General features: G+C 33.5%; 1 protein-coding gene across 1 annotated transcript; it reads right to left on the bottom strand.

Annotated features, from left to right (window-relative positions):
• On the bottom strand, positions 1-27006 carry LOC126978507 (probable citrate synthase 2, mitochondrial). The gene is made up of 9 exons (XM_050827349.1): positions 26832-27006; positions 17532-17693; positions 14861-15090; positions 14284-14440; positions 12988-13187; positions 4145-4277; positions 3255-3400; positions 2376-2538; positions 1-1309 (listed from the first exon to the last, which is right to left on the bottom strand). The coding sequence occupies exons 1-9, from the start codon at positions 26874-26876 to the stop codon at positions 1148-1150; spliced, it is 1398 nt and encodes a 465-aa protein (XP_050683306.1). The 5' UTR covers positions 26877-27006; the 3' UTR covers positions 1-1147.
• Between the last annotated feature and the right edge of the window lie 565 nt (positions 27007-27571).

The following is a 27571-nucleotide window of genomic DNA, read 5'->3' as shown; positions in this document are numbered from 1 at the left end:
TTGACTAAAATTACCATTTAATTAAATATTGTCATCAATCACCTTGACATCAACACTACAAAGAATTAAACATCTCACTACTAGCATGAATGATTTATTAGACTTATATTTAAATGACAATAATGTCCTCCTAACCATTACAATAACGAAAGATACCCCAAAACATCTGAATCAAAAATGAACAATAAATTATGTGAATGAATACTTTGGTAACTCGATACATAAACTAGGTATTGGTTTTATTACGATAGTCTATTAGATGTTGAACATTAATAAATAGCTTTATCTTTAATGAAGGAGTAAATACTGAGCACGCCAGTTAAAACCGTATAATTAAATTAAGTGTGTTTTTGAATATATCACAGAACAATAAAATTCAGAAGTGGTCTTGATAAGTAAAATAAAACAAATCGTAAAATAATACAGGGTACATAACATTAATAAGTATATATATCATGATTTCAATAATAATCAGATACATGTATAACTATTTCCAAATTTACACAATAAAATATAGTACAAAATCCATTGATACAATTCATTTCAAAGAATTGTTCTTTTTAAATTTCAATAGAGGAATTTAAATAAGTGTAAATATAATAAATAAACAAAAATGTAATGAATAGTTACGACATAGCAGCATGATTAAACATAAAATGCTATTATAATATATAAGAATTACGTATTTCTGTGACTATATAACTTCAGAAAACTTACTCCGATTTTCGTTCACGAGACCATGATTCGTAAGGGATCATAGACGACACCTTGCATTATTTTTAGAGGTTTGTAATGAACATAACGGAAGTGTCTACAAAATGCGACAGATTGCTACTGTACTGTCTACAAGTACAATTTATATAGATCATGTGCTTCAACCACACGATATGCAACAACTAAGCATGACATGATAATAATTATTGTATGGTGTTAAATATTTATTTTTTACATCTGTTAGTATACCTCGAGTCAGCCCTATTTATTTGGTGTATGTATTCAATTGTTCTTATAAAATTTTAATCTTATTTAGATAAAGATGACTGTTTTGAATGCTAAATAACAATATCATGTCATCCGTAATTGTGACATACAATTCTACTCTATATCACCTATTCATTACAAGCCATATGGGCAATTATTATTAAGTCTACATGCCGAGTTGTTTAATCAGTGCTTCGGTGCTGAGTGATTTGGGTCTCTCGATGGGGAAGCCCAAGGCTCTGGACCAGACCATCTGGGCTAGGACACCAAGTGCACGAGACACGCCGAACATTACAGTGTAGTAATTCATCTCCTTCAATCCGTAGTACTGTTGACAAAAATTTTAGAGTTATTCCAGTTTTAAACAAATAAAATTTTGTATTCTACAGCTTTGTGGAATTTATGTTGATGTGATAGCATAATAGTGGTCCCCACGCTATATATAGATCTAATAGGCAATCTCTTATTAAACCACATCCATCATAATATTTAGTCCAATTATAATCTTGTGTACAAAAATCTCATGAATATCGGAAAATCTGTGGGCTATTTTCCGCAACTCAACGTCCAATGCGCGCCTATTGTAGGTAAAAACGCTCTGGCTTTGTGAATTAGGCCAAATTTTTAAGATAAGCTCTGAATTTGTACACAGGTGTATGAAAATAACGTACATATAATTTTTTGTATTAGTACGTGGCAAGCTGAGAAACGGCGCCTCGCGGATGAACCTTAGCGCCATCGAAAACTTCTAAAATATACCATTTTAACAATAACCAAATTGTGTACACTATAGTGTAGTCATAATTGTATAGTAGTAAGTTAGCTTACAATCCTGAAGTCCTTTCTACCCCGTTATCAAGATGATGGGAAAGCCAACACAACGGCGAAAATAAATTAAACCTTTACTTTATCTAAATAAGTTAGTAGACACATATGTAAATTATACTTCAAGAGGGACACGAAAATATTCATGTTATATACATTTGTCGATTTATGAGTATAAATATATTCTACAATAGAATTAACCTCTATTTTGAGCAATGCATGCACACTACAAAGAGACATACCGTGCGTAACACGTAACTTGTTACGCACACTAAAGTATTAAGCCTGCCTGTTTTTATTGGTTCTCTAACGGCAAGAATCTCTTTCTAGACATATAAATTAACTAAAGTTTCAAAATAGCTTTCGATAGGAATCATTAATCTCTTCGACGTATGGATGATTTAAATTTACTTTAGATTAACACAGGTTTTAGGGGAATTCATTGAGCATACAACTGATTCTTCTGTACTCGTTTTAATCCTAGCAAATAAATATAAACTACTATCAAACAAACTTGATGCATTTTTAACAACAATAGATACTGAGCCACTGAACAAAATTATTATTACCTGTAATAGGACACCAGAGTGCGAGTCTACATTGGGCCATGGGTTCTTGACCTTGCCAAGCTCAGTTAGGATTGGTGGCACAACTTTATAGACAGACGCCACCAACTTGAACAATGGGTCGTTTGGCAGATGCTTGAGAGCGAACTCGCGCTGACAGGTGTATCTGTAAAAATATATGTTAACACTGTTAGAAGCAAGTACCTTTATTACCCTACTGCCTACTGCAAACCTTGGTAATGTGTTTATCAAAATATGTGTGTTTGTATCTTTATGGAGCCCTAGAGACGAAACGCGGGATTGAATCTCATTGATTTTTCATGTCAATTATCTTAATCTTGCCAAAGTGTCACTAAACAATTGGGATCTTAAGAAGTGTTAACGCCTGTCAAAGTCACTCATTACTCTATGGTAATCTGGTACCAACTGTCGAGATAAAGGTCAATTAAAATAGTTGTTTTAATTAATACGTTCACGACGCGACAACAATATATTTTTTACATTCCGGTAGTATTCTCAAAAAATCTTGTCATTGTACTCATTACTGGATTACGAATAAGTTTTAAAATGGGTTAAACACTAAATTAAATTGAGAAAAATTATTACTCCGACAAAATAAAAAGAAAACAATTAATATACAAAAAGATTAAGAATTGCTATTTAATCAAGTGTATCCTTAAATCCCAATAAGTAACTTGCTCTTCAGAAGTAATCTTATTTAATTACTTATTTAATTGAATCTTAATGCTTCTTCTCTTTTCTTGTTTTCTTTTTATTTTTTTCATTGTACGCGGTCAAATAGTTAGAATTCAATAATAATTGGAAAATTTAGTCATGTTTCTTATTGCAATGAGATGGTTTACAGAAATTTATGGCTCTCACCTAGGGTCAGTCTTGCGCAGTACGGCATGACCGTAACCGGGTACTACTTGGCCTGACTTGAGCGTCTTCCAGATGAACTCCTTAAGGCTGTCCTCTGTGAAGTTGTCACCCACTTGCTTGCGGAGCTTCTCCAACCAGATCAAGACCTGTTATACAAATGGTTCTCAAGTTAACACATGTACTTAAAAGAAATTAAAAGTGTCAATGTAAAAGATAGGGGTTGCTTAAAGAGCACAGGAGTAAGGACAGATGTACAAACTCTGTATAAGTCGAGGTTAATATTTCGAATAATTCGAGCGTTACCAATTCTCAGTCTCATTCAGTACCCAGAAAATAAAGTGCGCCCAAATAAGTTTTCACTTTGAAATATCATCCACAAAACATTTAAAGGTTTGCATGAAACTTTTCAGACGTTTTTTCAGACTCAAGAAGCTTATTTATTTCATTATAATAAGTAAAGGATGAGCAAAAAAGCAAACAACAATTATAATACCCGAAATTTCACTGTCAATATGGAGATATGTTTTTATTTTATAGGATAATAAAAGAGCCTTCAAATGAGTCTATGTTATCTTCCAAGAACAGTGAGGATGTATACACTTTAAATAAAAGAATATATTGGACCTAAAAGCCAACAAAGTCCAAACTGTTTGACTGTACGTATCCAAGACTTACTGTGTTTCGGTCTGAAGGGCGCCGTAGCTAGTGAAATCACCGGGCAAATGAGATCTTATGTCTCAAAGTGATGAGTGCAGTTGTAGTGCCGCAAGAATTTTTGGGGTTATTCAAGAATCATGAGCGGCAATGCAATGTAATGGGCAGGGCTTATTAATTATCATCAACTGTATGTCCTGCTCGTCTCGTCCCTTATTTTCATTACTGTTCCTTACCTCTTGATTGGCAAGTCCGTGCAGTGGTCCAGCTAGACCGTTGAGCGACGCCGCGAACGACAAGTAAGGATCGCTGAGTGCTGAGCCAACCAAATGTGCGGTGTGTGCTGATACATTGCCACCCTCGTGGTCACTGAAGACAAATAAACAAACAATTCAATATAGACATTTAAAAAAAAACCCTTTTTAAGGGATTAAAACGCGTGTATTAAACTTTGCTTTTTCATTAGTTACCAGTTTAACAGTGGGAGGCTTCCTTGTACAGGAAACCGGCTATATGATGGGTACCATAACGGCGCCTTTTTCTGCCGTGAAGCAGTAATGTGTAAACATTATACTGTGTTTTGGCCTGAAGGGCCCCGTAGATAGTGAAATTACTGGGCAAATGAGACTTAACATCTTATGTCTCAAGGTGACGAGCCCAATTTTGGAGTGCAGCTTAGAATTTTGGGTTTTTCAAGAACCCTAAGCGCACTGCATTATAATGGGTAGGACGTATCAATTACCATCAGCTGAACGTCCTGCTAGTCTCGTCCCTTATTTCAATTTAAAAAAAAGTTTTAGGGTAAAATGTACATTTTTATTATTACTTTAGTAAGCCTAACGTTTCCAGACCTTTCCGGATCAAGCTGTCAGGGGGACTGCAGTTGAAATGGGTCAAGATAGTAGTCTTCATAGTTGTCATTATGAAGTTTAGCGCCATTGATTGCTTCGGAGGTGGTATTTGCTGTAGACACGACGGTTTTTGGCAAAATTTACAGTGTCCCCTCCTTTTTGGTATGTGTTCGTTTTGGGTTTTAATTTAGAGATTATTGGATCCCGTTTTATAATTTCAATGGCTTCACGTACCAGTCTTGGGAGAAATCTATTCTCTTTTACCAAAATTTTTGGTTCGTCGAAGAAGCAGATGTAGTGGTTAGGACAGTCTGTTATGTGTTCACATACAGCTGACTTAGAGTGACGTCTGTGTTTGATATCCGTTATATGTTATAGTTTGTCCAATGTAAAACAGGCCATAGTCACAGTCCAGTTTATAGACACCCGGATGTTGCAGTATTATATTTAAATATGCGCTTATCAAAGAAAATACTCAATACGGACATTTTTTGTATCATTTCATGCTTGCGTTTAATTAACTTCAATCCGTTTAATGTTGAAATTAAAAGAAAATAACAATAATTTTATCTTTAAATTTCAGTACAGTGAAATATGCTTTGGACATATGACATCAGAAGCAAGGAAGATCAATATCGTATGATGATTACAGGTATTATATAACATACATTGCGTAGGTAACGAGACATTATAGAGCTGTTATCTTGAAAGAAATTTTCCGATAGGGGCAACAAGTCGTGTCCTTACGTTTACGTAATGTGGAAACGAGATTATCATATACTATTTAATAGGTATCTTCTTGAAACTATTTACGTTCTATAAATGGGCTAAATTAATTTTTATTCTTATGAATAGTCGACAAAGTAATACAATTTGAAACTAATTAATCGAGTTTTTCAACCGAAGTATGATTAGTTGATAATTATTAGATTTTTTTTTTGGTTTCATTAATAGTTTTCGCCGTGTTTCTATTTAAGTTCACAGTTTTTTAACGACAAATTTCAGTGTCTTCTTAATTTAAAGTATTGAAACGGCACTTATTTTTTTTTTCATATATTCTTTTTTAGAGGGACAGATTAAGAGAAGATGAAAAATAATGAGATCTAAATTGAGATTCATATAATTGACGATAGCAAAATCAGTGTGTCAAAAACATTTGAAGCAGAAATTATCTGTTAGGACAATGGTTGATTTATACAATGGAATAATGATGGATTGTCTAATATATTTAGTTCTGCAGCATATTATGTTGTAAAAAATATTGGACAATTAACTGACATACAGCAACTAGTTTAGTTATTTTCATGGTATTAATCCTGTGGTAAACAGTGTTATGGGGTAGTGCGGCCGATATTTATATTGAATACAACCACACCACACTTGAATTGTTGCATCTCAACATATTCTTGGTAATGTTATATATGAAACTGTGATAATCGTAATAGTAACGCCAGGAACAAACAAACATGTTATACCCACTTTTCGATTTCGAGTTATTAAGCCTTTTGTTGGGTGATGTATATGCTTTTACAACATAATCCTAGAGAATGTACTAATCAATAATTGTGATACGAAATTCAAACAATAATTGTTAAAAAAAACGTTTATATAGTAAAGCTGACTAAGGTATTATAAATAACTTTCCTAACTGACTAACGGATTCTGAATGGGGCGACCGGTCTCAGGCTATAGAATAATATTTTTTAAGCTTGACGGATTACTTTTGAAGGATCAAACTACACACAGTGTGCAAAATTAACTGAAATTGATTCAGTTGTTTAGGAGTTCATCGCGGACAAACAATGCGACACGAAAACTGTATATATGAAGATAAAAAAAAAACGAAAATGTGAGTTTTTAGATATCATAAATTATTTATTTTGTTAAAATTTAAACTATGTTAGATATATTATGTACCTTATTTTAGGACAGTGATATATTATAATATTATCTCAAGTAGCAATTGCTCACTCGGGATATATCAAGGTGACACATTTATCGCGATAATAAATAACTAAGGAATTCATATTATATAACCACTGCCATACAAATAAATAGTTAAGTGCATAACAGTTTATAGTAGAACAAAACGAACAAGAGAAAAACATATTTATCGGAGATACAGCAAGATATAAAAAGTAAGGCACTACCTACAAGATGGCAAAAGGTCATTAAACAAAATGGCACATATATAGGTAATGCAAATAAATAAAACCTATACTTTTTCTCGACCTAATACATAATTGTCGGTGGCAAGATATAAGTCTAAGGCGAAAGGCAGAGGACGTGACATGTCGAATGTGAGCGCGACGGTATCGTATAAATAAAATGTGACAGCTCTTATAAAATGGCCGCCGCTCTGCGACGGACTCGACTGCGTGACGCGAAACCTTACGGCGACCTCTGGCAGATTGTTTTGTCTCGCCAGTATACATTGTGATTCTTTTAATTTAGATCCATTGTATTACTGTTACAGTTTGTGATGAATAAATAACTTTTTTTTTAATGAAATCAGCTGATGGTAATTGATACACCCTACCCAATACAATGCAGTGTCGCTCGGGATTCTTTAAAAATTGCACTGCAATTGCGCTCATCACCTTGAGACAAGATGTTAAGTCTTATTTGCCCAGTAATTTCACTAGCTACGGTGCCCTTCAGACCGAAACACAGTAATGTTTACACATTAGTGCTTCACGGCAGAATTAGGCGCCGTTGTGGTACCCATAATTTAGCCGGCCTCCTGTGCAAAGGAGCCCCACTGGTCTGGTTGTATCTTAAGAATATTCATTTGCGGATATATAAATGCTAATTGTGGGTACACTTAAAAAAATGTAAATAAATACGTTCGTGAGATGTACTACTTATGTAAATAGTACAGAAAGTAACAAAACACCTCATGATGCCGAGATAAGTCACCCTTGTATATATTTTGATTACAGTATATATAACGGTTAACTGTCACCTACAACTATAGTATTTAAACCACTTAAATAAAAATACATAAAACAAATAGAAACATTTCAAGAACAGAATTGATAGCGTTTAGAAAACGAGCACGAATAAACAAGGTCGCTATTATAAAGCCAATTCGCAGCAAGATGTCACGCGACGTTTGTGAATTAGCACAGACATGCAAACAGAAGCAATGCTACATTAAACACACCCACAATCAAGAACAATCTTAGTAGCACACACAGTGAAAATTTATTATTACAATTACAAACAGTTGCATGAAGAAAGGGTTTCATAAAGGTAAACTGTACAACGATGAGATGGCAGTCATATGAAAGATTAGATACAATATATATATATAAAGATACAATATACTATCGAGTAGATAGCTTGACACTCGGATGATGCGTGACCAATTTTAATTTGTAGCTAGCAGTTTCATATTAGTATACAAATTTTTTTCTTTAGTAAGAGCTAATGCTAAGTGAGTTTACGACTTGACAATCAAAGTCGGTTGAAGTAACAATAGATTCGGCTTCTCAGTCTCTCGCAAGCTTTTTTTTTGGTTTATACGCTAATATATTGTAATTCTATGTATGGAATAATTTCTTAGTATTTTCTTAAGCGTCGTTGGCGTTAAATATAGAACCGTTGAATCTCCCAACGGAGCCCCGGTTCAATCCGCTCTCACCACGTGCGTATCAATGTGTTTTCGGTATTCGAATGTATTTGTACGTTTATTGACGCTTTATAAAGTTCACAACCATCACGAGAACCCTCGGGTATAGGCTGTGGTGATCACATAACATCGTTTGTTCAAATTTCCGTTAAAAAAAAGTATAAAAATTTGGTTTCAAGAGAGGATAAATAAGATACGTCAAAAGTTAAATTAATTTAGAACATCAAAGAACTTTTATAGGTAACAATAATTTATTATAAAATAATAATTTATTATAAAAATATTTATAATTTTAATAAATAGAATACACTTGATATACGAATTTATATTTGATTATGTTTTAAATTTCTCTGTGATTAATTTGGACTTCAAGAAGTCATGAGTTAGTTTGAGGTGGTAATTTTATTTATGTAAAAGGAGACAAACGGGAAAGTGGCCCACGGAATGAGGAGTGATGAGGCAACCGCCGCATTGGACATCCGGAATGCCAGGTATCAGAGATGGGTTGCCGGCCTATAAGGTGGGGGTATGCTCTTTTCTTGAAGGTCCCTAAGTCGTATCAGTTCGGGAAAACAGCAGTCGGTATCTGATTCCACAAAGTGGCTGTGTGCGGCAAGAATTTTTTTGCAAAGCGCGCGGTTTTGGAGTGCCAGACGTAAACGTGATATGGTTAGTATTTAGCATTTTGACGTATTGTCCGATGGTAAAATTCATCCGCTGGTAGCAACCGGACAGCTCCTATGAGCACTCCCAGTGATAAATGCTCAACGGAATGCTAAAGAATCAAGCCGATCGGACCTTGATCGTTGATGATTCGAGCCGTTCTTCGTTGCAAGCGGTCAAATGGAAGAAGCTGATACTGGGGAGCCCGCCCAGAGGTGAGAACAGTACTCTATGTGAAGCCGAATTTGCGTCTTATATTAATTAGGCAGTATAGTGCGGGTATTTTAGAAGATAGCTCAAGATACAACGGAATATTGAGGATAGTGTTGTTTGTCACTGTCTTTTAGCTCTTTCAGCAGATGTGATAGACACAACTGATGAATCTATCTTGAGTAATATTACAAATACAAAATAAATGAATTTAACTTCTATTCATTAATGCTTACACACTTAATTAAAATTCGCTTAATGCATTATCTACTACGATAATTCATATATTATCATCATCATAATAAACTAGGGGCTATATGCGATGTTCGTCATTCCATGAAGTGTCAGGTCGCTCGCGTTCTTACGAAGCAACTAAAGCTTAAAAAGCCTTCCTCACATTTAAGAAATCTAAATCAATATTAATGTCGCACCTACGCGGACGAGACAAAAAAAATGCGATAAAAGTCCAATAGCAGCTCCATTAGCTATCGATCGAGCTATGATTTACAAAAATTCTCCCAAATAAAAGACTATTCCCTCCTCCTAAAAACTTGCTAACTGAATAGGAAGATAATATTCTGCATTGGACTGCTTTGACTTTTACGCTTAGCCTATATGATAAGGCGGTTAAGCTTTGTTTAAAGTAAACTAGCTCATACAGAATCAATACTCTCAAAACAGAAAGACTTATGTTATTGATACAAGGTTAAAAACCAAGGAGTAAACAGTAGAGCACTTTTGTATGGAAAATTCGCAAGCAAAAGTTATTTTAATATCAGCTCACATGAAAAGCCTTTATTAGAACAAAAAAAAGTATTGATTCAATGTCAAATTTAAGTACGGTTTGTTAAGTTATATAGGTATAAACCTATACATAAAATGATAAAAGTTTATTTGTTTTTTATGCCAAGAATGGAAACTTAATGTGTGTTTAATTATTATTATAAGTAAAATATCACCTCAAGGTTAGCTATATGAACGTAACATCGAGTTAATGTGTAGATTTGATCCAGGCGTTAGACTGATACGTATAAGGCGCATTTCTGAGAGCCAGTTTGATTGCAAATAAGGTTCTTATGAAAATTAAAACGAATTCTTACTGACCGCACCGTACCGACCTTACTTACAATATAGAATTGTGCGTACAAATGATTTATAATAAATGACGGGAGATATCAACAGCCATCAAATAACACGTAAAATACAAAATATCTCCAACCGTAATTACAGGCACAAGAAATTCCATCTTAAATCCGCATTCCAAGAGGTGTTTCAATACATAATCCACGATCGAGTGTATTGTTGCCACAGCGTCATGTGAATACCAGTGGGAGGTTTTTTCCGCCGCCAAGGAGTATGGAAGCACTATTTCTGATAGTTTTGAGACTTTAACATTGTATGGCTCTAGGCGATGAGCGTACTCACGGTGCCACTGGATTTAGGGTTTTTCTAGACTCTTGAGCGGCACTGGCAGGCAGGGCGAATTATTTACCATTAAGTGATCGCCTTGCTCGTGTCGTCATGTAATCAATAAAAAATACAAAATATCTAAGTCTTAGTATGTAGTCTTAGTATATTCACAGATGTGTAAGGGTCAAATAAATCGTCACTTATATGGCCCGATGATTCCTTTTACCGCATATGCTAATTCCGTCACTGGTGGCAGCCATCAAATAAAACAAACCCATATTTTCACAAAGTTAGAGTCCAGTCTTACTTGGCATGTAAGAAAATGTATAATTAATACGTATGGATTGATATAAAGCAAGTAGTTATTTTGATGCTTATATATGGACATTATGTATTTTGATGACCTCTATTCTGTACGTGCGTGGGGTTAAGACAGTTCATTTCACGTCGCTGGGTTTAAAATTTTTAAATCAACTCATTTTTAATGTAAGTGTATTCAATAAAATGTAGTTTTTAAAACCGACACCACAACAATGGGGTTCTTAAAGTGTGGCTCCCAATTTGTTTGCCACATCATCTTTTTTAAGCTCGCCACTTCAGAATCCGTGCTAAATAAACATTTTTTTTTAGTTTTCTTTTAGTCCAGGGAGTTTAGATCTGAACTCGACGAGGGCCTGACTTTAGCTCCTATAAAATCCGGAATATTAAAAATTTTATTGCTAAGAGGTTTCACAACACGATCTAAGACAGTCTCTTGATATTTTGGCAAAGATTTCACTCGGTTTTCACAAAAATCAACCTTGATAAGAAACCCGTACCTAACGTGGCTGACACGGATATATGACAACCAAGTATCTCTTTTCCAACCTTGTGAAGATTCTTCGGGGCATGATGAACATGCACTGTCATTTTGCTAGTTGTAGAGCCCTTCATTTGTGAAAATATTTAAGTATTCTTTGATGACAGAAGAAAGAGGCCTGGCGATAATTTTCATAACTTTTTAACCGAATTAATTTTAAAATGACACTCAGCTAGATATTAACATAAGGTATCTACAATATTATTGAAAATCGGTAAAATATTTCCGTTTGCATTGTTTTACCTAATCCTATGGATCTGACTACAGAATGTAGTTTCTCAAGATTTTTAACTATTAATAGGTACATTATCATATTGCACACCATGTAATCTATACTTATATTATAAATCGGAATATTTTTTTTAGTTGGTTTGGGCGCGCTTATCTTAGGTCTACTTTTCGGATTGGAATAATTCATTTTATATGGTAGCCATGAAGAATAATACGAATGATTTAAGCTATGCAAGAAGTTATTACTTGTTAATCCTAGATGAAGGTCCTAAATATATAAGCGATAACTCAATCGATTTGGAATGACATATAGAATAATGTATCTCAACTATAAGCATATAAAAATGGTATTTCGTTTAACGAAAATAGCTCTAGACTAATATTAATAAAGAAATTTGAAAAGAAAACATCCTTAGTGAGGAGGAAATTCTCGAACCTGTGCCTCTCTTATTTATAATTCTGATTCAACGCCGAAAATAGCCGCTACGGCATGGGCGCACTGCTGCTAAAAAGTGTATCACATAAAATATATTTTATAGTAATTTAGTTTAATGCACTCTTGTAAAATAAAGAATAAGTTATTGACACTATTGACTATCGCCTCAACACAAATTGACAACGACATTGTGACAGATGACAGTTCTTTTTTTTTTCTTACTAACATGTGACGTAGAAAGTGACCTTCCCTTTCAGATATCTTTATCATAAAGAAATGTTGCTTACGACACAGAAAGAAATGAAAAATTCAACAAGTCAACGTAAATTATACAACATACATTTTTCTATTTCCATAGAGTAATAGCATTTATAATATTATATAATTATAATTGTGGGCTATTAGGACTCTGGTAAAATTTTCACTTACTGATCGAGCTCTCACACGCTTAGTCGACTCGGGCCGACTTTACCCGAACAAGCTAATGCTTGTTCGGGTAAAGTCGTAATATGTAATATATCTGAGCGTGACAGCTAAGTATCATTCAATGCCTTCAGAATAAAAGCGCTCAGCGCGCCTTAAAAACGATATAAATAATTTTGTAATTTGGAATAAAGAATTACATAAATCTGTTAAATAATTATAAAATACTCTAATGTGACGCACATTATTACGTTCGCACATAAAATTGGTATGTGTAGAGAATTTCTATGTATTGCAAAATTTCCGCCAGCATGTTGAAAATAGCACAAGTAAAGCATGAAAGCACACACATTATTTCTTACCTGTGTATCGTGAGGTACAGACGCATCAGCTCAGTGAACTGCGGATCGTCGAATCCCAGCATGGTGCAGTAATTAGCCGACCAGTCTTTGTTGTCATCAATGGCGCCGATGCCCTTGCCGTCGCGGTACACATTGCGGTAGATCGTCGCAGCGATCACAGGCAACTTCGCGATCAGATTCATCGCATCTTCATACACGTACTAAATAAAATAATAATATATATGTGTGTGTATATTATCCATGTGATCAAAGGGATTGTTTATCGTATGTAACAACGTGTTTATACTATTTTGTGACAGAATATACATTATACTGTACCCGCTACTTCTTCAGCCTGGACATAATCTAACTCAGCCTCATCAAGCTCTAATATTATTACAAGATAAAACGAAAATGGATTATTTTGTATGTTTAGTCGGTTGACAATTTGATTTGCTGATCAATAAAGATCTGCAAACTTGAAGCCGCAACCTATGCTAACAATGTACCTCTGTAATATTCAATAACTAGTTTCTCTGTATATTAAAATAGAAGTCAAATATCCAGAAAAGCGCGAATCAATATTTTTCAATGTATTGAGCACGAAAAGCAACTCACAGTCAAATCTACGGCTGCAGTGGAAAAAGTTGGTCTTTGTGCTTTTTTTATTGTTACTGCATAACATATAGCATACGTAAAATACAAGGTACAAGATCAACATAAAACGGGAAATTATTAGTAATTAGTTAATTATTCAAAACAAAAAACTCTAAGGCCGTTATACATACCTACTCGTAATATGATAGACATTATAGTAGAGACCCTACAGTAGGTATAGAATATAGTTATAAGCACAATAATTATTATATGCAAGTCTACACGGTGAGTGTGATAAAGACGACAATAATGTGCAAGCGAGACAGGAATGAAGACTGACAAATTCATTAACGACGCGAGTATATAAGTGAAACTTCTAGAACCTTACTTTTGTTAGCTAAAATGATATTTCATCTTTACGTTATTAAAAACAAAATATCAATATCATAATATTATATAATGCTGTACATTTAAACATACCTTTTACTGTTGCATAAGTACCTATGATGTATTTTCAATCGTTACTAATTTTGGAACTTGGCATGAGTATTGCGCGTAGATACTTGACCTTTTAAAATAGTTCTGCCACGTACTAGTACTGCCTAGTACTTAAAATAACATACGCACTCAGAAGGAAATAATCTAACAAAATACTTATTAATATTTCTGGGAATGTATTACATATTTATGTTTTTAATAGTTCATAAATGTGGTACTAACCTCCCAATATTTGGACTTGTGTACACCCTCGGCGTAGGCCTGTGCGAACTTGGACTCGCTATTGAGCGCTGTCACGGCCGCCGAAAATTGTGACATAGGATGCAACTTGGTGGGCATGTTGTTCAGCATTGTAACGACGTGAGATGGTAGTTCAGCCCTGTTAGAAACACATTGAGATAAGCATCCTATATGTGTATATAAATACACAGTAGAAGATAATTCTAAACAATATTACATATTCCAGAATTTTATTTTATATTAACATGGATATGATGTTATATTGAATCGTAGTAGTATAAGGATACGTAGTATTAGGATGCCCTTGTAAACAACGTCACAAATAATCCATTTCTTTTATGAAACTTTTAATGTATTCGAGAAGCGCATTAATAATATAGGGATACGTTTTAATTTGAAAAATTTAGAAAACTGTTTTAAACACACGTCTATACACACATCTTTGATGTTTTACGATGTGCTAGAGCAAAAGTTGCCTTGTGTTCGGTGCTGGAGAAATAACCCTGTAAATGACTTATACCTACTAAAAGTGATAAACAGCCAATTAATGTGGACTTACCTCTGCGCCCATTCTTTGGAGATCGCTTCAACTTGTGCATTTGTTGGCACATCTCCGGTCACTAATAACCAGAAAAGACCTTCAGGCAGCGGTTCTTCGCCGCCCTTGGCTTTGGGAAGGGCCTTTTGGCATTCAGGGATGGACATTCCACGGAACCTGATACCCTCATCCGGGTCCAATACTGAAGTCTCGCATATGAGACCTTTAATGCCGCGCATACCACCGTACATCTAGTGTAAAAATAGTGAACCATTAAATCCAATCTATACAGATATCATACAGATGTAAAGTTATTTAGAATCAAATGTACCATACGAGGGACGGCTAAATGTTTTCAGCCTAAGCACCTTAAAGTGTCACTAATGACTTGCGCTGTATGTACGTCACTAATTGAGCATTATCTATTTAGTATAAATACCAAATTTCATGTCATTAGCACCATTGCATTATAAGTTATTGACCCTTATACGTCACCATGTCTGAGTCATCCCTGTATTGTACCTCACAAAGAAGAACAAAACGCCGCGGCGATCAGAAATATTTGGACCTTAGTTTGGCATCATAAAATGTTAAGAGCCGAGAATTCAAGATTGGCAGAGAATCGCTGGATGATAGCCCCAGGTCAGAACCATCCAAACACCGCCGTTACCGAAGAAAATGTTGAAAAAGTAAAGACACTTTACCAGTGGGAGGTTCCTTTGCACTGGATGCTGGCTAGATTATGGGTACCACAACGGTGCCTTTTCCTACCGTGAAGCAGTAATGTCTAAGCATTATTAGGTTTAGGTCTGAAGGGCGCCGTAGCTAGTAAAATTACTGGGCAAATGACACTTAACATCTTATGTCTCAAGGTGACGACCGCAATTTTGCATAATCAATTGCAAATGCAAAAGGTGTGCGCGCGCTGGGTGCCAATAATGTTCACATTGCTGGACAAGCAGCGTCGAATCCCAAATTCGCAGGAGTTTTTGGACATATGTAGCGATAATCCTACTGAAATATTTAATCGCATTGTCACAGTTGGTGAAATATGGATCAGATGATATGACATGAAGTCAAAACAGGAGTCAATCCAGTGGATCGCCTTCACGGTAGTTCGAAGTGGAAAAATCGGCATCCATCATGGCCACTGTCTTTTGGGACTGTGAAAGGTTTTTTTTTCAATTACCTTCCTAAAAAAACTAGGATGAATCGGGACTATTATTCCACATGCTGACAAAAGAGAAAAGGAAGGTAGGCAAAGAGACCTCCGAGGGCGAAGATTTTCGAGTGACGAAGAGGTGTAGGTGACATTTGAGGAGCATTTCCAAGTTGGTTTAAAATCAGGTTATAAGACATAAGTAAAGGCGGACTACATAGAAAAATATCGAGTTAAGTTTAGAGCTGGCAAATAGTCAATACAGAAACAAATTTTAACAACACTTATGATTTATTTATTTTCACAACATACTAAAACATAAAAATATATAGTACCATACACCTAAAATGTTATTTTATCGTGTATTTCAGAGTTCATTCTATCGATTAAATGTTATAGCTTCCAAAAAACATATATAAATGCTGACAAAAACTTCTAATAATTTACGTAGCATTACACAAAAATGAAAGAAAATATAGTCACACCGCATATTAATTATTTAACAATGACGTAAGAACACAATATTACACGACATTGACTATATTTCTAAAATAATTGAGGTTCCATTAACAAGGTCAACCATTATATTGTCTTTGGTTAGATACCAGGCAAATTAACTACTTATTCGATGCTAGAGACCTTCTACCTAGTATAATAATTGTCTCCGAGAACATAACACTATTTATTCATCTACCTATAATAATATTATAAACAGGTAAAGTTTGTGAGGTTGTAGGGGGGTCATTAAAGGATCTTCTGAACCCATTTTGAAAATTCTGTTACCAATAGAAAGCCACATTATTTGTGAGATTCAAAGGCTAAATATTATCCCAAAAAATTAAGACTTTTTCGTCGGAGTTGGATTTGCAAAATAAGTCAGAGAATAAACGGTCTAACGAAGAGATTGGACGCTGCTTTAAAGATGAGATATATTATGTATTATAATTGTTTCGTATATATGCATATGACAGCATTAGAACACCAACTAAAATGGTTACACTGGTAGATGCAAAAGAAGTCGAGGGTAACATCTAGTTACCCACAATACCTACAACCAGATATCTACGATATATCATATTATATTATACGAGTCAAATCTTTTTTTATATCAATTTAGCTGCTGAGAATCTAATGCACGGAGAACAATAAATTAACTTTTGTAAGTATTTATACAAGGATTTTTTTTAAATATTTAAATGAAAGTTATTCTTCGGCATCACAAAGAGTCATTCAGCTAATGTGTAATCGCGCAACCTGGCTTTCTTCAAATGCAGGTCACGTTTCTTGGTTAAATTATGGGAAATTTGAAGGCCACGTGACCAAGTTAAGTCGGTTTTGAACAATTACACAATTAGGTAAGTGTGCTCAGGAAAAGAGTTCTCTTGCTCAAATAATAATAATAAATAATATAGCTAAAGCAGAAAAAGTAAGAAAGTGTTTGATACTAATTATTATAGGCTCTATGAAATACGTCATCATTGGGTGCGTAGAAAAAAGAACAGCTTTTTTGTTGGTATTCCCGTAATATCTTACCATGTCAACGGTAACTTCACCAACTTTTGTCGAGCCATGTTTCTTACGAAACTCCCTGATCTTCTCTTGTTCCTTAGGGATTTTCTCTTGTAGCACACTCTTCAGGTTTGTGTTCTCTGCGCTCAGGTTGCGGAGTAAGATAGTCGCCGTTGGGCATGTTTTCTGTATAAAGAACAATTAAATATACAATTATTAATTCTAGCAGGGGAAGAAGTGGTATGTTCTTCTAATTTTTATTCTAACCATCACGCGTCCGACATCGGACACACTTTACGGTGGGTGAACCAATCTATTCACAAATTGAGGCCGTAAAGTCATTTTACACTTGACGCACGGAATCATTAGCCTTACATTCAGATAACAATCCTAATATTATTATACAATAAGTAGTTATTTAGAACAATATTGCGGCACTGTTATCTTGAAATTGTATGCCGACACAATCAGCTTATTAAACCATTGATGCGGTTGTTAAGATAAGTACGGCCTGTTTTTACGTGAAAATTACAAACTCAATGTTAAAAACAGGTAATAACATGTCATACTAACAAAACATCCACGAACAGTAAAATAAAACCAGTAACAATTCAAGGTATTCCACATAATAACTACGGGATCTGTTATGTATTAATATTGACTATCAATAGACATAGAATAATTAATAGTACTACCGTAGGGAGGACAACATATTATACGATTGTTAAAATTTACGAATATATTGTGAGTCAGACTTCTAGATAATGTTGTATTATAATTAATTATATAATTAACATATTATTTAATGTTGTGTCTCCTACTGCTCTTGATACGTCTTATTGCGCAATGTTATATTTACTTGTATTTTAATAGAAATAGAAATTAATTAATTTACCATTAGAAGTGACAGTAAAAAAAATATTAACAACACTAAATGTCATGAAACTACATCAGTTCGTAAAGGGACTTTGAAATGGTGAGGAGAAATGATAAGAAACTCCCAGCCCATCTTTAAAATCATATAACAAATTAGCCTATTTAATATAACATTATACAATTTGGGTGGCCTGCACAGAACAAGAGTCATGCATCATTATCCTCTATAAAATCTACTACATTATAGTAAGCCAGGGGTGCTCAAACGGTCGATCGGGATCGACAGGTCGATCGGGATCGACAGGTCGATCGCGTGTGCTTTTTGAGTCGATCTTGAGCAAAAAATCCGGTATAATAAACTAAAATCGGTAATTACGTACCATCTTATGAAAAGTATGCTCAGGGGTGTCACGCTTCAACAGCCAAAGTCACTCTTTAGTTAAGCTTATAACTTTAGAACGCGTTTGTTTTGTAAGAACCAAAAAACTCGCAATTTTAAATAATAATTATGAGATTTTTCAGTGAAATTTAAGAGTAGACCTACACATACCTTGACTAAAAAAATGCATATTTTGCGCACAACTAATATCTATGTCATCGTGACACTCTACTTAGACGACAATCCTTCATCATACATACTTGAATTCTCTCAGAGCCGATCGATCGTAGTCTAACAATTTTGAGGTAGATCGCCAGCAGTTCAAGCTTGGGCACCCCTGTAGTAAGCCTTATTTGTCAAAAAAGCTTTCTTGAATTTGTGCTCAGTAAGAATGACCATTTTAATCCTATGTTGTCCGTTAACAGTAAATTATTATTAAAGCATTAATATTACGATTAATCTATGATTACTAGAACATACAAAAATCATTCTATATGTACAAAGAGAAGATTTCTTTTTGTAAGTTTGTATTGGATTAACCCAAAAAGTACTAATCGGTTCTTGAATAAGATAGGCGGTATTTTTAGATAAGTAAATAACCATTATTTATATGTATTGTAATGGTGAAGCGTGGGAGGCTAAGTTTGTCATATTATCAACTAATCATGCCTCGTGGGCTAACATAATTAAAATATTTGTTAACACAGAGTACCTACACAGAATCATAAAGTTTTGTTTGAAAACTCATAACGTTATTTGGCTGATACAATGCAGAGTGCACGTAGACGAGGTTGAGAGCACAGCTTGTATATAAGTATCTACTAATTAAGCAGTGCGGATCGATTCTAACCCGAGCTTGAAAATTAAATAAGCCATCAAAATCATACTCAATCTGTCTAATAAATAGAACCGTCTAATTGATGTGATGATCCGATCGAGTCATGATCAATTGCAGGTCAGAGTTGAAAACAATTGACATTGTTTGGAGTACAATGACAACAGCTCATGATTGAGTTTAATCCGTCTAATTGAAAACAATCAATGTATTGCAATTCAAACGGCAGATTGTTAGCAATTTATACTTTCAACAATACGCCAATGTGAGAGCTTACATAAAACAAACTTGGTTAAAGAAATATTTGAAGTTACTGCAAAGTTTTTGTGTTGCATAAGATAAAAAAAAATCGTATAATAATCCATATTTCTTTGTAGTCATTTTGTTTTGAGATGCCGAAGTATCATGTGAGCCTCAAATTAGTATCGTTTGCCAAACAGGGGTCCCGTCTTATTGAAAGCGAGGGGTTAAATTGATTCGAATTGACATTCGGTCACCAGAAGGAACACTGTTTAACTTATAGTATAGAAGGATTGGATTGTCACACGATATGAATAAAATCAAAATTTAACGCAAGCATTTAAAATATCCTTATGATAGCCAACTGTTAGTAATAATGTCTAAAATAGCTTAACGACATTCTTCACTAAAATAACAAGTTAACCACCAAAAACCTAAATTTCGTTCGACGATAACGTTATATGGAATTACAATTAGATACGTTATTTGATAGCAATGCACTAACTGTCGTAAAAATGTTTTGTTAACGAATTCAATAAAAACAAAATAATATATCAATTTAATTTTATAAATACCCCCAAGTTTATATAAGTTCTTTACAAGGCCTTTTTCAGCCTTAAGAAAGGGTGTGCGTGTTTTTTTTTGTTATGGAAGAGGAGGACAGATGAATCACTGGAGCGTTGCCGGCCTTCGTATAAAAACGAAACTCACTGACATACCTACAGAAAAGAGTAGACCATCAGAAAAGGAGGTGGACAGAGCACTTGATGCGAGACACAAAAGGAAAATGGAGACACATTCATACGAGATATGAAGTAATGGAAATCTTTACAGGTCTATGCCAAGAGGCACGTCAAAATTAGGGATATCCTGTAAATTTTGTTTTAGTATGATATGTATAATAAAAAGAAATTCGAGACAGGTCTGTTCTATAGAATAGTTCATCGTTACACAATCATCAACATCTTGACAATATAATCTATTTTATGTATTCATTGCAATAGGAATCCATACAAATATACGATTAAGAGACTTTATATGAGTGCTGACAGATTTACTTAAGACGACTATGAGGTCGTATAGTCATAGGTTAGGAAACCTAAGTATAAACTAAAAGGCTTTAGGTTAGTTAAAATGAGGTTATTGCGCAAACTTTGTACATGACTGGCTTGTAATATTTTCCTCAAGGATAGGATACTGTTGTTGTTTCAACAGGAAAATCTTGTGTTAAATCAACATTCAAAATAAGTATAATAGTATCTGTATTAGACCCATACCAAACAAATAAAGCTGCAATTGAATGGAATGTGTTTGTTTTCATTCATGCTGCTGCCGCAAACGACACATTGTACAAATAATAAATACTAGCCCATCAAAGTCAGTCCTGTCGGTTCAGACATAAAGCGGCACAGACAGACACACAATAATTTTAGAAATTGGTAGAAATTCCGTATAACACTCAAATGCATATAAAATAAATATTTTGATACTACAAATAGGCACATTAATTAAGTCATAAATTATTATAAAATTGACGGAAACAGCGGGAGTGACTTAACTGGGTGGTAATCTCTTTCACCCTAATACCGAATAAAAAAGATAATATGTGCACAAACCGCCCAAAAGCACTGTACGTTAGCGCCGTATAAAATAATAGAAATATATGACAAAATATTTTCATGTTAAGTACCGAACATGATTACAAGTCTGAAAATATTACTTTAATTTAAAATATTGCGTCGATTGAATATCCATTTTTTGTTTTTTTTTTTTTAATAAAAATTTTCGTGTTTCTAACTTAATTGTATAATTATTAGACTGAATGTTAAAATAATTTTGTAAAATTGTACTAAAAATAAATTAAACATAAGAAATAGATAAACCTAAAAAAATTGACAAGAGTTTTATCAACAATTTTTCGCGTGATTAGTTATTAACTTATTTTTGGTCCTGCTCTCAATTTTGCATGTAAAAATTGCACAATTAACGACTATTAGCTACTTTTTTTTACTTCGTAACAGAAAGTAGCCAATCGAGACTGAACCAATGCAAACTCTTCTGTTCTTTATTCTGCGGCGATCTTTCTGCCACGTACAACTGACGGTGGAATTAATTCATAGCGGGGTGATTTCAGGTAGTAGTAGCAGGTGTAGCATAAGGACTTAAAAGCTGGCAACACTTCTATGATTTTCAGTTTTAATAGCATCGATGGCAACTACCGGGTTACCCGTACGTTTATCGAAAAGATTCTTATGAATCTATTCCATATAGAGTCGTTGGCAAGTCACCAATTTAATTCGTAGCTTTGTGTTTTTAAAATTAAGAAGAATAAAATAACGATGTTTTTACCTTGTTAGTGACTGAAGAATAAGGAGGAAGCAATTATAAATCTAATTTGGTAAGGTTGCTTAGCTTAAGCATTGTTAGGAGTTTTTTTTATAATTAAATATTTACTTGTAAATCCACAAAATATATGAAGACTTACAAAATAACGCAGTTATTGTGTGGATTAAAACTATTAATAGCCTATAGCCTGTCAGTAGCACCAACATTTGCCTCATAACCACTAGGCTGAATAGATACTTGGTGAGTGTTCATTGTCTTTTGAAGGTCTCTTAACATACCTTCTCAGAGACTACAGATAAGAGAAGCCTTATTTGAAGAGAGAGTTGAAACTTTCTCTTATACTGAAGTATTCTAGAAATTCAAGAAGTATCCTAGAGGCATTGATGATCATTGGTAAGATAATACAACAAAACGGTTCCAGAAAAGCTTACGATATCACGTGACTGCTTCCTTTAGCTCGTCTTGGCGATTTTCTGTGCCCCATATGTGTATATATATATATGACATTGATACACTTATCTCTTTCCGATTCCTTTAGACGTTATGTTTCCGAATATATACCAGGTGGTACTTTTATAGCTGATTACAGGACTATATCGGGAATTTACCTAATGAACTAATCCTAAAAATTAAATCTACCATATAAGGCTAATACAATATTCTACTTATGAACCAGGGTGAGCAGTTCTATGGGTTCAGATCTAGTTCTAAACTGAAGCGCTCGGTTGCACGTTATATGCACAATACAGATCAATAATCAACAGCATAAAAGCATAATTCACGACTAATAAAGCAGAATTGCTCCATAAATTCGATGACGTAATCATCACAGAAAACGTGGCGCGAAAGCAATTTGTTCGTATAGCGGATCCTGACATTGAACCACGCAGCCGAGAATATTATAGCCTTGTTACGAATTACGTAACACTTCGTTCGGTATAGTCGCATGGAAACTGAATACTTCGGACATAAATGGTATCAAAATATATCATTAAAATAAATGATCCAGGTTATGAGAATAAAATTAACAAAAGTATTAATCTTATTTTAGTATCAATGAACGATACTTAATATTGTATCTACAAAACCATGACTAAACTAAAACTGGAAACCAATTTCACTATGTTTAAAATATTTCTTATTTGATATTCAATTCACTACTTTGTATGTTAATTTCATATATATTTCCTCTAAACGAACAAACCTTTATATAATATATTGGTAGCCACTAGGCTTAAAATATAGCAACTAAATGAAATAGCTCATATCAACGGGTTCAAAGGACTGCAGACTAGTGTTTGTAGATCATTTCTCTGAATTATACTTTCCGTATTGGAACACATGGACAGATGCCATCACAAAGAGTCAAGCTTCCATTTTTCTTTTACAAGTACGAAAACCTGTTAAAGGGTATTATTATGCGCCTTACAGGTATAGTCCTGTTTTTAGTGACATAGGAAAGTAAGTAACTATATTGTATTTTTACTGCACGTTATATTGATAATAATTTAAAGTATTGTATAAAATAATTCTCTGCGGTTTCTTAGTAAATTAAATACCGCGTTCTATGCTTATCTGATTGCGGTAAAGAGTATTATTTAAACAATTGTTATTGAATTACTAGTGTAAGTTTAATGGAGTAGTTAATACCACATGCGCCGTGTTGAATTTAGATTTCAAAAAATGATCTGAATTTTTAAGGCAAAATTTTGAGTTAGTGTGTGAAAAATAAATTAAATTTAAGGCCCGTAAAATCAATCACAGCACTATTTAGCCTTGTGTACACCTACATTCGAGTTCGATTACAGTCATTCGTAGTCTTTATTGTAAAGGTCATTATCATATTATGTGAACTTTGATCAGTATTTAGATAATACGGCTTTGCATTTGAGTAATACATTGATAAGAGCGTATAAGAACGAATAAAACATCGTGTGCATCATTCTTAGATATGTGGTATGATGAATTTAGCGCATTTCTTATCGAGATATCATAATATGTATTTTATATCTCTTATCAAAGGATCTTGTAACGAACCAGATCTACTAAAGTTTTATCATTGAAATTATAGTTACGTAATATACTATCCCCCTTATTCATAATGGTCCGCTAACTTTAAACAGCCGCTACGGAGTGTTTTTTCTCATTCTGACTTAGGTCAATAGAAGAAGACAGAGTGAGAATTAGCAATGCTTTAAGTTAGCAGACTATTATGAATAAGGGGGTTAGTCTATTACGTAAAGTATGGTTCCAACAACAACAAAGAGTGCTAGTTTATGTATGTATATATGTATATAAATTTTCTAAGATTCTCTAAGCCAAAAAATTCGTGCCTACTTATAATGATTTCATGGCTCAAGGTGCATCGCTAGAACGACTAAGTTGGCTGGAAATCATTCATTCATCTCGAAAACTTTAATACAGGCCAGGATACAAGGTCTTGATTACGACATATTCTATATCATCATGTTATTACAGTACTTGATATAGGTGTTATAAGCCAAGATTAAAATTCATTATAAATATAGATATTTAGCATAGGTATAATTTGAGTAAAACTACAGTAAAAAAAATTAAACAAATATATTGCGAGTAACTCAGAGCAGCTAATATTTATATATCTACTATAATGTCTTAAATAATGTTAAAACATGGGGAGAATTGTGGAAAAATAAAGTTGTACTAAAAGTTAAAACTGATTATAATACTAAAAGTTAAAACTGGTTATAATGCAATGAAAGTACGAACAAATAAAATTCAATGGTAGGTACATTGCACCGATTCAATTTGGCAATGTCTCAATTATGTACACATACAAATAAAAGGAGGGACTGACTTGCAGTTATGATTGCATAATATTTCAATATATACATGTAAGTGATTTTTAAAAGGAGATTTGAATATAACCCTTAAACATACTTATGATGTCAGTGAAGTGGAAAAAAACACTAAGTACTTTTTATGTGATAAAAGCAAGAATGCCTAAGTGTTAGTTAGCAGACACTTATTACCACCAATCAATCTCTTACAACACCAGGGAAAAAAAAGTATTGTGGGCCTCTTAGCAAAATATAATATGCACTATTTCAAGATAGTGTACCTATTTTTCAACATGTTCATGTAATATATTATGTTATTTAAAAAACATAATCTTTTGTTAAAAGTCACATAAAAAAAGATTAGGACACAAATCATATTATTATGACAGCCATAAATGTCCATGAATGTAATCGATGCACGTAAGCATGTAAGGTGGTAACTTTATTTCACTATACAGTTATATCAAATACTTGAAGGCTAAATTTATTTCTTCATCAACAGTTATATACAAGGAAACTTGGCTCTAACAAGAAACAAACCTTCAGGAATTTTCTGAGAAAGGGGTTATCAACTACTATAGAAAATCAGTGATCTGTAATTTATTAAGGAATAAATTGAGTAAATTTTTTATGCTTAGGTTATTCAAAAAAATATGTACAATATAAAATTACATTAACATTGCAAATGACAATTCTATATTCAAAAGGAATGACATAATTAAATTATGATAAAAGAAGATTGAAATTAGTTTTTTGTATTCCGTTTTGCATACAAGTTTGAGTAAATAGACAAAAATGAATTAAGTGGAAAGAAAATGTAATTAATTCTCCATGTCCTGACTGACATTGAAGGTAATAAATTAATCTGAATTTACATTCACTTACAATGTATGTCTTACATAATCTGTATAAATTTAAGATACAGATTATAATTTACAGTAATCTGAGATAGTTTCAAAGAATATTATTATTTCTCCATTTGTACTAGTTCAAAATATTATTTCTGTTGTGGTGTAATCAACTTGATGTTCAATAAATTTGCTGGACAATTATATCATTTATAACAGCGATATTGTATAATTGTATTAATTGTTAGTTCAATTATTCAGTACTGAATTATAATGCAATCTTCCACATTGCCTTACTACAACATAATAATGAACTGAATATTAACAATATGACTGGCCAATCCTGCCATCACAAATACCCTATTTTTAATATATAAGTTAGAAGTAAATCTGCTTTTATGATACAATCTGTTTGCAATTAGATGCCCTTAATATTATCTGTTTTATAATTGAGTAAGTCATAAGTTGAAAATGATGGTGTTTAAGCATTTGTCAAATTATGTAAGTTTAAATACTAATCGACAAATATATAATTCACAAATATTAACATTTTTTATTCTAACCACCTTCAATACCCTTCCTGATGTTACGATTCAATTAAAATATAGGTAATATAAGGAATAATAAAAAAAAATTACTCAATACACTCATTTATCTCTAATAAATTATTTTAGAAAACTAAATGCCTTATTATGCAAAAAATAACGAAGTTATTGAATTTCGTAAAAAATTCCGATCCTTTTTATATAACACAAACTACAATAATTTATAAATCAATAATGATTGATAAGTGACGAATGAGTGCACATAAGCGCAGATATAAAATCAGTTGATCTCAAAATAGATAAAATCCCATTACATAACTGCAAATTCAAAAATGTGACTGAAAAGGTTATAATAGGTATGCGCAAACCGCGATAAAAAAATGTAAAATTAATAGTTATCAAGTTATACTAATTTGAGGGTTTATCATTATCTTACCTGTAATTCAATTAATTTAGAAGTGCTGATCCTGAATAAAGCCATTTTTTTCGCTCACCGTTTTCTGGTCAGCACAAAATCAAACTGATAGACAGACTTCAGAATATAGAGTACAGACTAACTAAATGTGCGAAAAGAAACCGTGCAGCCCGCTATCGATCACATTCGTAAGTGGAAAACACAGAACACTATCAAATGGAAATTGTGCGTGTATATAGACTGGAAGTGTCGACGCCTAAAAATGCGAATATATTAAATATTATTATCTATGACAGCTTCGAAATAAATTATTTTTCATTGTAATTTAAAGTCAGAAAGTCTGTAAAATGTGTATATTACCATTATTTATACTTTATACTTTTATTCGATGGATTATAGAAGAGTGGAGAATGTTAAAAGAAGGATGGAGGTATAATAATGTTTCGTTTTGTGAAAGGTTACTCTAAAATCTCAAAATATATACATAAAAGAAGAAAATAATATTCTAATAATGATATGCTGATTAATGAAGCATTTACAGTCACAATCAAATAATTTTTGACTGATGTAGCACGCTCCAGCACGATCCCTACGAAAAGATCTTACGTTGTCAAGTCACTCACCGCCTAGCTTGATTGCATGACCCGATTTAGGGACGTCACATTTGTCCCAAAAGCCCTCAATTTCTATGTTAGTTAAAAATTGTTAAAATATTAACGCGGGTTTTACTCTGTAGGTTAGTTAAATAATGGGTAACCCTT

Source organism: Leptidea sinapis, chromosome Z (genome assembly GCF_905404315.1).
Source record: "Leptidea sinapis chromosome Z, ilLepSina1.1, whole genome shotgun sequence".
NCBI lineage: Eukaryota > Metazoa > Arthropoda > Insecta > Lepidoptera > Pieridae > Leptidea > Leptidea sinapis.
Note: the sequence above shows the minus strand (reverse complement) of the source record. Positions and strands in the feature narration are given on the sequence as shown.